Raw genomic sequence first — 14,746 nt, forward strand, 5'->3', positions numbered from 1 at the left:
AATTCGAGCTGTTCCGCTGCATAATTTATGAGTGAACTTCGCGAAGGGTGCAGCACGACGAAATCGCCAAGTATGCAAAGAGCGGAGCTTCGTCCACTTCTCTGTTTCGCGGCTGTTCGCCGGAACTTCCGTCGGTTCGCCGGATGGTCTCGCGGCGGCGACGTTCCTCGTCGCAGCCGCAGTGTCCGCAGCATCCCTTTGCGTCCTCTCGCGAGGGGAAGCGGACAAATTCCAAGTGAAGAGTGGAGGCAACGATGCGCTATCCGCGCGAACCGTTCTCGGTCCTCTTTCTCTCTCTCTCTCTCTCTCATTGTTTTTGTCACACAGATGATCACACGGATCGTAAATTACGCTGGATTGATGACGCGATGGTATCCTTCGTAATCCTCGATAGCGGCGCTTCCGAGCCACGGAGATCTCTTGCTCGAGACGAATCAAGCGCGGTTGCCTTCGGCGCGCGCTAAAAACAAATATCGCGCTGATTGCGACGGTGCATACGATTTATTGAGTACGTCGGATCCTTTTTTTAGCATCGATGCTCGACTAGTTTGCACGTCACCGCGGCACGACGAGGAATCTAATGGAAGCGAGTTCACTTGACTTTTCCAGGACTATCGATCTGCGCAACGCGACGAGAAAAAATAAATGCATTTAATGGCGCAGCGCGAATGCAGAATGATATTTATATATCATTCTGGATGGGGGATGAAGTGTATCGCTCGCGCGATAACTCTTAGCTTTTATTCTGAAATGTTTCAAATTGATACAATGTTACAATGAGCTAAAATAAAATATTCCGAGAGTCATTTTCGCGATTAAAACTGCTTTCAGAAGACGTGTTTGCATTTCCGCCGAGATAGTATCTCGCGAGACATTCTCATCTGCGTGTAAACTCGATAGAAAGCTGATCCATTTATGGGAGAGCTGATTGCTGAAAAAGTCCGCGATCCTCCAGGTTAATCCGATGGTTATTTTTGATGCGACGAGCACCGGAGTCGTTTAAACCAGCCGTTTTCCACGGCGGAAATGTCACGGAATAAAAGCCCGCGACCCTGTAATCTCCTGGAGATGACCGCGAAGCGCGCTGTAATTTTGGTCGCGCGACGTTTGATGACGTCGCGTGCGTTGCATGCTCGCAAGCTGGCAACGGAAGAATCCCGGATGGAATCGCGCAAAGGGAATTGAAATTGCGACGAGACCGTGGACCGTGGAGTTCTTTCCCGGCGCGCGCACGCCCAGCCGATGAAAAATTGATGCGCCGCGCAACTTACAATTAAAAGCGGATCTCTTCTGTATCTGCCGCGTCCGCATGTTCTGCCAGCCTGCAAACTGCGATACCAGAGCAGATCCCGTTGCAAGCGACAAGATTACGTAAAGTAACGCAATCTTTTTTCCGAAGGTGCTTACCAATGCGCGACGCTTTCATGAAGAGTTTGTGCAAGAAAGTTTGCTTGAAGCTTCGCGCGAACCAACGCCGCTTAAGTCTCGACTGCGTGGATGTTGGAGGCGTCGGGAATATTCCGTTGTATTGGGAAAAGATAAATGATCCCCGCGCGCAAGAGCTCGCATCGCTGGAAGCGCTTCAAGCTGGAAAAAGTTTCAATCGTTTTTCCTGCCATTCGTTTTCTTTCATTCGGCGCGCCGACGATATTTACCAAGGCCGGCTTCCTTCCTCCTCGCGATTATGGGATTTTATATGATCGTTTATGAGGAAATATTAGGCATTGTTCGCCCGATGCGTCTGGCGCGTTTGGGAGTAAACTCCACCGCGGATAAATCTCTCGTACGGCAAAAGAGGAGCATCGATCGAGATCTGGAGCAACAACACGCGCCATTGTTCGCAGTAGTGTGTGAAATTTATGTTTGCTTTTTTAATATCAATTTAGGATATTGAAATTTACATATAAGCAAAAAATAGAGATGTGATAACTATAAATTTTCAATAGACGATCTCGGTTTTATTATATTAAATGTTATTGCGGTCTGAGGTATATATATTATTACGTGACATAATTGCTGCTTGTTAAGCTAACTGTAACGGAGGTTTTAATGAAACAATATTGAAATGAATCTTGTCGAAATAATTGCTCTTTCCCATAGGAGGAAATGAAACTCGATTCAATTCAACCTCAACCTATTAATCACTTGTGGTGTAACGATGATCGACTAGATGTAATTATTGATCAAAGTGTAAGTCGTATTGAAATTAAGGTACGAAAGAAAGCGGAAGAAAGAGAGCGAGAAACGGCTCCGCGTCTCGGTAAGAAAAATAAGCTGGGATAATCTTCGTCAACATCGTTCGTCGTGGTTGTGCAATCGAGCCCTATCTCTCTTTTACCATTATGAGATTTTCTGACGTCAGCTATCTGCCATCCGTAAAATGCTCCGTGTTAAACCACCCCCGTTCCGGGGTGGGCGAGCGACGATTGAAGACAGTTCTCTCGGCCGCGGGCTTCTCATCGAGCTTGCACGCCGAGTTTTTCGATAATCACCTTTCATAACCACGTTTCCTCAGTTACTTTTTTCCTATTTCTTCCTTCAAACATTCTCCGGAAGCAGGAGGTCCTAGCGAACGATGTTGGCCTCTCAAAGGCCGATATAATCATCATCATCGTATTTTCGATAATCAATCTCTCGAGAATGCGATAAGGGATAATATTCATATCTGTCTGATATATATGCGCTTCTCTGCATTCCGAGGATTCGTTAATGAATACACAGATAATACGAAGAAACTGTCGCATATTAGGTCGATTCTCACAATTAGCAATCGCGAGATGCGAAACGCTCTATTTTTATTCGCGCACGTTCGCTCCCCTGGTCTTGCACGGTATATTTTACGCCACTCATGGAGAAACCGTATTATCGGTACGGACCATTTTTAATATCGAGCGGGAAACGACGAAGGAGCGTTGCCGGCCACTTGTTATTACTAGCTGCTTCGATATTAACGATAGAACGATCGTCGACCCGACCCCGCGCGAACGCGCGCGCGCTCCAGGCGTGGCAGAGGAGAATACTTGGAAAGTGGGTCGACGAGCGCAGCTTTTTAAATAGCTTTCATGATTTCGAACAACTTTAATCTCGAGCATTTTTCGATACCTACCATCGACGGAAATTTATGTCCGCATACATCGCTCTCTTATAATCGCAGAAAGAGTATCGCGTCGCGTATAAATTCTGACATTAAATTGCTACGTCGCGCGATTTTGTATTATTACATTCTTATGAGAATTTACACACCAATGCTCTTCCATCGATTTCTCAGTATTTTTACCCACGACGATTGTCAAGAACCTTTGTATTGTCCCGAGAGAAATAACATCAGAAATCTGCACCAATCGTAAAACACGTAAGCATTTAATGCTAAAAATTGTATTAGCCTCTGGTAACTAGCGGATATTTTCTAGTAGCTGGATATTTTCATATTTTTTTATCGCATTTATTAACATGTGACATTTGCTTACTTGATGTCGAATGCTTTCTTCATTCTTCATTCACCTTGTGAATCCTTAATTCGTTCTTGATCCAAATGAATAATGCATTTTTCTCTGCGTTCAATGTAATTAATTATAATGCTACTTCCTCACACGCTTCAATCTTATTAATGCCGATCGATCGATCAGAATATCGCCCATATACAGTAACGTTATCGATCCCTATTAATTCGCTAGTACTAATAATACATCAGAGCCATTCGCGCGCGAATTTGTCGAGAGTTGATGCTGACCGAAATCCTTTTAGAATAATCATGTCACCGAGATTAATCACATATTAAACACTGCATTAGATCACCGCGATGATAGCACGGTTGATTGATCGCATCATTGCGGTTACGAGAAAGGAGAACAGTCCCTCCTGCATTGATTCGAGCGCGATGAAGCTCTGGATTTTGGACGGCGCTCCAAAAAGGATCGGCGGAACTATAAGTTCTTAAGAAGTCACGTCATCCTCTCACATAATCTTCGCGAAGTCACTGTCGTTTGTTATCCCTGTTCAACTTGCATCGGCCGGCTAATTGGAGCTGTTAATTGCGATAATCGCCACGCGTTCAGTCACGTCGAGCGTATAACGCGACGCGATCGCCAGACGAAGTTTAAGAATGCAATCCTGCCGGGAATTCGCGCTGGTCGTCCTGTGGATTTACCTCCACGATATTTACGGTGCTGCTCTATCTCAAAGTGGCGGCAAGTTCGTGCGCGATAAGAGATACCTGGTGTACCCGCCGCCCGGAGAGTATGCGCCGTCGAAAGTTCAGGTACTCGAAGGCGCTCGTAAAAATGAGACGCGCGAGAGCGCGCGTAAAGTGCGTCCGTACTTTACCTCGATTACATGGTTAAGAGAAATTGCCGGATAAATCAATTTCTTTTTTCGCCTGAAATCCATTTCTCCGCGTTTTTTTCTCTTGCTCCCTGCGATAAATATTATAGTCGCTCGACATTGATGAGTCAGAGAGACGCGTGGATTTTTCGTTTAATTCGCGCACCGTGCGTCTCGCCATCGCACGATCCTTGCAAAATTCACTTGACCTCGAAGGCAAATAAAAGTTAATAAAAAATCGTCCTGCCTGCGCCCTGTCATCCGAATGGTTTTGTGAGACTTCGGTGAGAGCGTCGCGTTTGATGGAGGCCCGTGATCGCCGGCTATTCGAATCACGAGGGTTTCGGGGCATCCATTTTCCCGATCTAATTTCGTGCGGTTTGAACGCCGATCGCTGGCGGCAGGGTGGAAGGGCAGGGAAGGTGAGGCAAGGAAATGACTCGATCTCTGGTTGTGGCGAAATGCGATCGATGACACCTTCCTATATTTTAAAATCGTTCCAGTTAATCCTCGGCCTCGGTTTGCCCATGGAAGTTGACGTCAGCATGATTATCGGCTATGTGATGAAATTTAATTACAATCTTCCCTATAACGTCTCGTACCTCACGGAACCATACGTCCGCTACGACAGATCGATCAATCGTCGCTCGGAGCCCGATGGAAATGACGTTTCTGCAGCGAATGCGACAGGTATCACGTTCGTTTTAACTCGCACCAAACGTGAAATTTAATTCAGCTACCGAGACTTCTTCCGAGAGAGATTTGAAAAATTAGCTCCATTTATATAGCAGACGTGGAATAATGTACTAACATAAAGAGGAATTCTTACGTATCTCGTGATGTTACTCCAAATTAGCTTCCTCAAGTAATCAAGCTACGTTATAACGACGTAAGCGGCTTCTCGTGCTAAAAAAAGCGTTAAGGTAGTGTAGTGCCATAAGAAATCGAACGCGAGATTATGTAAGAAGTAGCGCCGGGAGGTGCATCGAGAGGGATCTCTCGAGTGGATCTCCGTCGCTCTGGAATCTGACGAGTACACTCAGGGGGATCAAGAAGGTCGGAGAGCGAGGCTTAATGTCGGGATAAGGCGAGGATCCCTATCCCTTTACATGTTAATAAGGCTACTTTTGTTGCGTGGCCGGTATCTACCTCCTGATACAATGAACGTTAATTCCTCCCCTTTATCGAAGGACTCTCCCATTCACTTTGATCTCGTTAATCCGACCTAACGTAGCCTGTTGGATTTTTCTTCTCCTTTTTTTCTCCTCTCCTTCCTCTCTTTTGCCGTGTCTTACAGTATCGGGCTCATGATGAATTATGGCGTTTGATCTCCGAACACCTGACGGCCTTTGAGGGTACTCTCCGAGATATTAATTCGTTTCTGATAATACGGGAATATAATAAGGGCTTGAATTAAACCCGATATCTCTCTCGCACTCATCTCGAAAGGGAGACACGAATCACTTACATCGCACTCAGCGCGCATTGACAGTGTACTGACATTTTTTTTTTTTCGGCAAAGCAATCTTGATGGGATCCAGATGGGAGTGCTACGAGTTCCTCGAGTCGGTCTTCGAGTCTACACGTACGGGCAAAGCCTGCCTCCTAAGAGCCATTTGCGAGGCCGCGGCGGTGCCTTTCAGAAGAAGCCACTCTCTGACTGCACAACTCGCCCATATTTTCCTCACGTAAGCGTTAATTCCGCAAGTAGTCTCTTGGAATAATCTTTGCTTAAGCCCCTGCATATCTTGGCGATTATGGGACCGTTACGCTCGCCGTACCGTTGTCGCAGTTGAGGAATAAGTTTGCGTTACATGCACGGTCGTATTACGGCGGTGTATCTTGGGTTCACGTGCACGTGAGCACCTTATAAGACGTTTATTCGGAACGAATGGGACAACGATTGTACCCGTTCTGTGATACAATAGCGTAGTACAGCGTTCGCGAGACCAGAAGTTATTTTGCCTCGCAACAACGCGATATACTAGTGCTCATCACGTCTGTTTTTACAGGATACGTTTGATAATTCTTTTTTCTTTTAATAAATCGTATTTTTTAATTATATTAGTGTTCTAATAACGCGCATGTTTCAGGCCTTCCACCACATCGGAGCCATTCAGGAACGCCTTCGATCAGGAATATCATGCCGCTGAGATTGCGGGGCAGCGAGATCCCAGCAGCTGCGACGGCTTATTCCCGGAATGTACGGAAAGTCTCCTAGAATATTTCACGGAAATAGTAAAATAACTGCGTCCCATTCTGTGTAAGGCATTCTTATTGTGGCGTTATATATGTTAAACCGAATTCCACTATTTACGCGGAATCTCTAAAAGCGCCGTGCGATTTCTACCGCAATAGCGGAATCGACTTCTCCTTAATCGCTTTAAACTGCCACAATTGAGAAGTAACGACATCAAACTGAAATCAAATTGCAAATCGCGCCCATCGAATGGAACGCACGTTTTCGCCGAGAAGAAAATGCCAAAAATTGGAGTATTCCTTTTAATAACGAATTCACTGTATCGCGAAGTGATTAGCAGCCGGTCCCCATAAATTACGAACTAACTTTTCTCTTTGGGTGCACCTGTTATCGAAGCGCCAGTATTGCCAATAATACCCGATAACTGAGTCACGTTCGGTCGCAAGCGTGCTTTAGACAATATTTCTCAGTCCCATTCATTGTTTCCTTCGTCCGTTTACTCCCATTCTGCCCATTGTCCCTTGCCTTAATATCAAACCGGCCGCAAATGCACAGGGGAGGATCAGGGCACTCGCAACTTGTTAGTTTTACACGAAGGGGCACGACCGGATGTCTCGATATTATTATACATGTACTGGTATCTCGGAAATTTCAGGAGTAACAATAGATCTTCCTTGCGATGACTCTGTTTTACTTATTAAAATTAAATTAACATTGATCTTCGGACTGAATTGAGATACAGCGTCGTGTGTGTCACATGTGTGTTACATATACAAAAGAGAGAAAAAGCGGACGTCTATCCACACGTAGCGCGCGGATTTTGTGAAGAGAGAATGGGATTAAAGGAATTCGATATTACAATGTCTCACGAGTAGACAGAAAGGCGCGGAGTGCCGAGGAGAATGAGATCGGGAATCCCGATATTACGGCGTCCCGGATAGACAAACGTGACGCGAAAAATAGGATCGACCGATCCGAGCTCCGCCAGCGATATCGTCCAATAAAGAAGAGTAGTAAACACCATCGCGCATCTTGCACGATGTCGGCTTCCCCGACGAGGGTTCAAGGTCTCCACATATCGTGGAAACGACGGTGTGGGGAAGGTCGACGCTCCTGTATCCCGCGGAACTATTTTATTATCATTTCCATCGGGAAAAGCAAGTCGGATGCGCAGCTGGCTCTCGACAAACGAGAATTGCGAAACGTCGAATTAGTTTTTATCGCAATTGCGAATATCGTTAACAACGCGGCGATTTACTCTCGCGGAGGGAGTAACTGGGGTTGTTCCGTCGCCATTTCTATCGAGTGGACAGGGGAATTGGCTTAATTCACGTGTACCGTGCGCCACAATGTACTGCAATGTGGATTCTGCCAGTGGAATTGAATTACAGTTCTGGAGAACGATGTAATAAAGCTTCGCCCTCTTCCGGCGCGTAGATCCTTGTTCTCCCCCTGGTTGGGGTGAGAAGAAACGAATCAAGCTGCCGAGACTGCCCCGGCACCCGGAAAGATTCGCTATCGGCTGGCAATAAACGGACGTACGGTTCGCGTACGGTTAATGAAAATGAAAGTTTGATAGACTGCGACCCCGTGTGACTCGTGGTCGATCGCATCTGTCGCAATGTCCGCGCAAATTGTATTCGAGGGCAAATAACTGCAACCTGCATCCAATTCCATAAAGAATACATTTATTGTTACATTGTACAAGTAATGTGAAATAAGATCCACGATATATGTCGAGAAACAGAGAGAAGATCTTCGTTTTTCAGATTATAGGATATTTAATCATTCATTTGGAGCACTTCTAAGGCGCCGACGAACAATGGGGAGATCTCCTTTTCAATTTTCATTTTAAGTGGCACGTACACAACCGGGCTTGCCGTGGAAAATGGATCCTCCGATACCGCCATTGTTGACCAGCGTGATAAACTGACCCCCGCATACGTTTCCTTTTGTTTCAGAAATACCCCGCGCGTGCCGTTACGTAGCCATTTATTTTTGGTCCAGCACCGATTTCGTGCATTGTACGCCGCGCGATCCGACTTTCCCGCACTGTAAAGAGAAATGATCGAAACTGCGGAAATGTTGCTTGCCGCATGTCGAGAATACACTTTGCAATTTCAATTATTCAACCGTACAACAAAGTTGTTCTCTTGACAAAGGGAGGCATTTCTCTTTTTAAAATTGCGCAACCGAATTTTGAGTATCACATTTGAATGCAGAATGTAAATATAGGCAATAGGAATACAGACAAAAGCAGTACAGTACAGTAAACGCGGAAATGCAAACGTCCGCCTCGCAACTAATAAAACGCAAAATCGCGAGGAGTCACAAGAGAATCGAGAGAAATTTTCGTTCACCGAAGAGCGAACTTTGCTTTCTCGAGGGATGAACCTTTGTCAGAGACAAAGAAATCGTTTGACGTCAAATGAACGTTGCTGAACCGTGAGCATATACACGTGTTCCGTTTTGCATTCAACCATAGGTCCGCGACAGATCCCGTGTACATAACGAGGGTGAGGTTTTATGAGATTGTACCGCCGCTGTAATTCAATTTGATGCCGGCATCGTCTCGTTGCCGACTCACGGAGATTCCACGATGTTCCGAGATTACGGAATACGAGCGAGCCACTGACTGATCCCCTCGCAGAGCGAAACTTCTCTTCCTCCCAGTTATACGCCGGCCATTCTTCTTCCCGATCAAGACCGCCCGCGCACAAATTTTCGCTAAGATTTTATTACGTTACTCGGTTAAGGGTTTCACAGAAAATATAAAAATACCGTCGACCGTGACGTCAGAAGCGAGAAGGACGAGCGATTTTTGCGCAACGCTTACATCAGCGAGAACGTGTTTGTGGGAGGAAAAAGAGTTATAAAATCCTTGGTACAATTTATATTGTCGCAATCGAGAAAAGTTCAGTTCCATTTTTGTGTTAACTTTATTGAAACTAAATAATGTAAATGTACATGTGTGCTATGTATTATTTTTTTTTTTTTTTTTTTTTTATTTATATTATATATGTAATATATAAAAAAAAAAAAATAAAATAAATAAAAATAATATAAAATGTAACTACATGTGTGCTATGTATTATATGCATTTTTCTATTTTCTCTCTTTATTGCGCAAGCGAAATAAATTCGCTTTTTTATTATTGGTTCTTTTATTTCATTCTAATCAATCCTTTGGAAATCATTTCAGAGAGGGTTGTTCCGTTTTTGCTGTTCCGTGAAGTAAACTTTCTAGCACGAATTGAAGGCACCAATATCGAAAGCTAAGCCGGACTTAAGGAGCGAGATATTGCTTCGTTGTCCCCTTCGCACCTTTCCGTTTCCCTTTCCTTTAATGCGACTTCGATTTGGGCTCCAGTCGGAGGCCGTCTCTTATCGAGTTTTCCACCCGTGACGCTATCGGCGAAGTGCCGATCCATTCGTTCTTACACATTAAAGCGATATCATAACGAAATGGAGCGCAAATGCAGTTCTCCCTTTGCGGCTCTGCGATGCGATAGATTTTTTTCCACTGATATCCATAGGGTCATTGAACTCGTTCCGGCGTCCAATGGCATTTGCGAGGGTTCGTCGAGAGCGGGGTAGATTTTTAAGAGCGCGCGGTTCGGCGGGAGGAAAATTGTTCGTCCATCGTGAAGAAGAATGCATTTTGTTACATCGTGAAAGCTAGATTTAAGAAATAAATAAACTTTTTTAAATAAACTTATCTTTCAACACAATTTTATCATACTTTCTTTAAAGGTACGGAATTTCAGTAGAATTTGTGCGCTAACCATCATGCTTTCCAAGAATTACGCTCTTTGGAGTTCTTCGAACTGATTTTAGAAAGGAAATTAGTTTAATTTAACGCTTGTTTCGCGCGACACTAATAACTCGCGGAACGACGATCTATTCGAGCAGCTCCATCAAAATGTATAAATGTACCCGGTAAACGTACCCACTCGCTTCCGTGTATCTTCGTTTCGCGTTACGGTGAACATTAAATTCGCGTGCGCACCGTTGCGCAAAAACGTTGACGCAACTTTGAGCGCGCGGTGACGATCGACACCACGCGCGCAAACTTAACTTATTAACGGGGACACGTTACATGCGATTCCGCGCGATCCGCATCGCGTGTATTGCGTGTATATATGCGTATGATCGGGAGATTTCAAATATTTGCACGTGCCGCGGCCGTGCCGACGAAACCGGTCATTATGCATGCGTTGCCGGACACATCGTCGTTACGTAAACGGCGGTCCAACCGTGGCTCCTCGAATTCTCGTTCAGCATCGCGCGTTTCGCATTCGGTGGCAAACTCACAGGCAAACGACGCAAACATTTGCGCCGGGGACGTTTAACGGTACCGTGCGACACGAAACGATGCCTCAACTAATCCAGTTGCTTTGGTGCCTCGACGTCGCTTAATCGGACGCGCGGGAATCCTCCCGTCGTCGCAGCCGCACACGATCAAGATGATCAGATCGATTGTTCTTGCTCTGCTTCTGCTTTCGCAATTGATCAGCGTCGGGAGATGCCTGCGGGCGGTCGACAGCAATACTCGCGTAAACAGCAATCAAACCTCGCGACACAGGCCAGGAAGAAGTCTCACCTTTCCTGAATCGTCTATGATTCTGGTACGTAGTCGGTCGATCGAGCAAGTCGCTGCTGTTGGTCGTTAATTTGATGGGAAAGCTCGAAACAACTGAATTACATATATCTGGAAATGAATGGAAATTGAATGTTAAGGCTAATTAGTATTGCATGGCGATGTTTTGCCGTTTTCATTACTGGATCGATCCGATATGAGGTTTGCTATTCGAATAATTAAAACGTTGGCATGGCCTCGAGAAATTTGGAGAGATATACGGCTATTTTTGCGATGCACGTTGTTCATCCGAGTTTCAGATTTCCAGCGTGTTTCCGAACGAACACATCACAATGTTCGAGTGACCGGTATCCCCGACATTTTACCCTTCCGGTGAACGGGGCGCAAAGAAAACTGGGACGAAAATTGTTACTCGTGGACTTGGGGTGGCGGAGAACGCGAGCGACGGGCGCACCCTGTTTTCGGTGACATGGGTAATTATTCGTTGACGTCGACGGAAAATTATTAGACAGTTTTGACAACCTGGACGCGGACAACGCGATCTTTCGTGGTTCATTCAATTTACGCTGACGGCTGACGGAGGGTTGGAAGGGAATGCACATGTACATAGGGCATCGTACAGTATGTGTACAGGACTATCCGACATGTGCGCGGGCGCATATGAATTTCGATAAAACCGCGAATTTCCGCAGAGAATCATCGTAGCCGAGCTGTCTGGAGAGGACAGTTTAACGAGATTCGCCCTGGGTTTTGTGGGAGGGTCTGTGAATAGCGTTTTTTACGTCGCACTACGAGGTGAACGAAATCGGGAAATGTTCCCGATAGGGATAGATATAACGAGATATATATCTTGTTAGTTTACAAAAGTACATATTTTCTTTAAATATTTGAGAGAGAGAACGGCAAGAAAATCGTGATTCGATTATTGCCGTGAGAGACGTAATAATTTGAACAAAATATGATTTTTAGGTATGAATTTCAATCGATTTTCAGAAATTAATTTTATTTCTTGTAATAAATTGCTTCTATCTCGCAAAATAATTATCTGATTATGGAAAATTGTGAATTTACTGGAACTGTTATATTTTAGCTTTTTAATAAAACTTGCTGCAAGTTTTCTGTACGGAGATATTGATAATTATATCGAGCCGTAATATCTTGTTATATTATTTAAAAACTGACTAGTGTATCACTTTAATGAGGATAAAAAGCTTTAAAACTACGTATTATACCTCAATTTTATGCGTATTATACCTCAAAGCCGACAATTTTGCACGCGTTATCGGCAAGGAAGACAATTTTTGGCGAGAGAAATTTGTACGTTCGCGATTAATTACTGGCGCATAATGCCGGATGCGAGCGCGGCATTGTTCGCCTGAGCAGAAAGAGAGAGGCTCGTGTCTCTCTCTTCTTCTCTCTCGACGCCTCTTTTTTCGCGTTGCATTTACCCCTGCATCTACCCATCGCGTAGAGGGCCGGAGGAGAGCTCGGCCACCGCCCGAATACGCCGGCGGAACGATTCCGTGCGGAAATTTGCGGTTTTATCGGAAATTCATACGAGGGGCGTCTCCGCGTGAGACCGAGCGCGGAAATTGGATGAACTTCGTACCGATCGCTCGCTATCCACGAGCAACTGCCGCGAGTTAGCGATGAATCGCAGGTAAACGGTCATGTATCGCTGGCGAAAATAATTAAGCACCGTGAAAGAGCGATTCGCAATGATTGACGATCTCCGCCAGTTCTTTCGACTCGTGGCATAGCTGACGGTGATAAACGAAGTAACACGGTGATCTTATCGTTGCTCGGTCTTACCGATTTGACTAGAAATCCTAGAGTAAAAGAGGAGAAAGGGCTAGAGATGCAAAATTATATTTGCTTCTTGAACATCAAGTAAGCATGGTCGTGTTATATGGAAAAACAATGCATTACAGCTTGAAAGATATTTTATAGTTATCATTACATTGTATTATAAGTTATTAAAAGTCCTAAATATGTCGATTTACACGGTCACATAGCAGCGAGAATGCGGAATAATGAGGAATGCGACACATGAGTACAATGAGTACATACAATGAGTGGAAACGGCATTTCTTTTTTAATGAAAATGATTGTATTGTCCATTTGAGCAGCACTCTCTGGATTTTTGCAGCTGATTTTCGGCCTGGGCACTCCGCTGCAGCTGGATCGCGAGAGCGTAATCGTGGGCGTGTTTACGAAAATGCAGTATGCTTTGCCGAGCAACGCCACGGATTTCACCGAGCCGGGTGTGTATTATTCGAGGGCTGCTGGCAGGAGTAGATGGAGCATTTACAAGATGTTCGAGAAGGTGACGGCCATGTACGGCTTTGGTGGCAAGGAATGTTTGCTGAGGGCCATTTGCGAGGTAGCGCGTGTGCCATTTGACGTCCATCACGGCTTGCTGGGGCAGCTGGTGCACACTTTCCTCAGGTAAGTGAGTAAATCAGATACCCATCATCCGCACAAAGATCTGCGTTCTCACATCAAGTCGTCATCAAGATACATACATGTATTAACCGTCAGTCCATCTCAGTTACATTAAGGGGTTACATACCTCCATAGCGGCGAAAAATTGATATGTTTGGGGAAGTTTTTTAGGGGGTATATCTGAAATAATAAAGTAAAATATGAATTGCATATGATTTACTGTCCTTTAAGTGTAAAAAAATAATTTATAATAAATTTTTGAATATTAATAAAATGAAGTTTTGTGGCATTAATTGGACCGCTGCTAAAAAAATGTCCCCTCAGAGTCGGCATGATATTTTCTTGTAACATTGATGGATCTGACAAATGCAAGAAATTTCTTGCAAAGTAATGTCGTAGTTATAGTCTATCGAGCCAGATTTTTTAATTTCAAAAAAATAAACAATTTATGCCATGTCAAAGTTGAACTTCATGTTTTCATGAAAAATTTCGGTCTTTAATTGTTTATAAAAATTGTATTAAACAAAATTGCAAAAAACTGGCTCGATAGACTATAGACAAAACGATTACGAAGATTTGAGAACAAAAAATTTTTAAAAATATTGAAAACTCTTCGAGTTATCGTGCCGACCGTGTCAAAACAACTGGTTTCGAAAAAAACGCGTTTAAAGTTTGAGAAGTAAAAATCGTGTAAATATTAATTTTTGTAGTGAGCTTAATCTCCCATTCCAATTTCATATTGCGTGCCTTCCTTCTCGATAATTTATATATTTTGTACAGTTTTCTGTGATCTGTGGGCTGTTCGAGCTTCTTTGCGGTAGCCTGCGCCGCACGCAGCAGCTGCGCGCCGCGGCCCGCCTCCTGACGCGCGGTCATATTTATTGTTATATCTTCGTTACGGATTGGAATTTTTCACTAATTCTTTTTTTATTATATTTTTAAAAGTATAAAGAATGAAAATCAGTAATAAAAAAAATCGATTGTTTGAAAATTCTGGAGGTATGTAACCCCTTAACTCGTCGCGATCTGGATTTTCGACAAAACTGAAATTTCTTGAAAGATATGCCATACTCGGGCGTCTGATGTTGACATCGATATCCCTATATGTACACATACTTCCATATATATACCTCCTCTCGGTTTATACGCGAGAAAATGCGTCTCCGTTATCGATAATCGTTC

The 14,746-nt window shown here is 44.2% G+C and overlaps 2 protein-coding genes across 2 annotated transcripts; both read left to right on the forward strand.

Annotated features, from left to right (window-relative positions):
- Positions 1-4,102: 4,102 nt before the first annotated feature.
- On the forward strand, positions 4,103-9,492 carry LOC113562120. The gene is made up of 4 exons (XM_026970434.1): positions 4,103-4,258; positions 4,824-5,040; positions 5,843-6,008; positions 6,414-9,492. Exons 1-4 carry the CDS (start codon positions 4,103-4,105, stop codon positions 6,565-6,567), a joined length of 693 nt encoding a protein of 230 aa, XP_026826235.1. The 3' UTR covers positions 6,568-9,492.
- Positions 9,493-10,985: 1,493 nt separating this feature from the next.
- On the forward strand, positions 10,986-13,618 carry LOC105281389. The gene is made up of 2 exons (XM_020032367.2): positions 10,986-11,147; positions 13,269-13,618. Exons 1-2 carry the CDS (start codon positions 10,986-10,988, stop codon positions 13,569-13,571), a joined length of 465 nt encoding a protein of 154 aa, XP_019887926.2. The 3' UTR covers positions 13,572-13,618.
- Positions 13,619-14,746: the final 1,128 nt, after the last annotated feature.

This window comes from Ooceraea biroi, chromosome 6 (genome assembly GCF_003672135.1).
Source record: "Ooceraea biroi isolate clonal line C1 chromosome 6, Obir_v5.4, whole genome shotgun sequence".
Taxonomy (NCBI): Eukaryota; Metazoa; Arthropoda; class Insecta; order Hymenoptera; family Formicidae; genus Ooceraea; species Ooceraea biroi.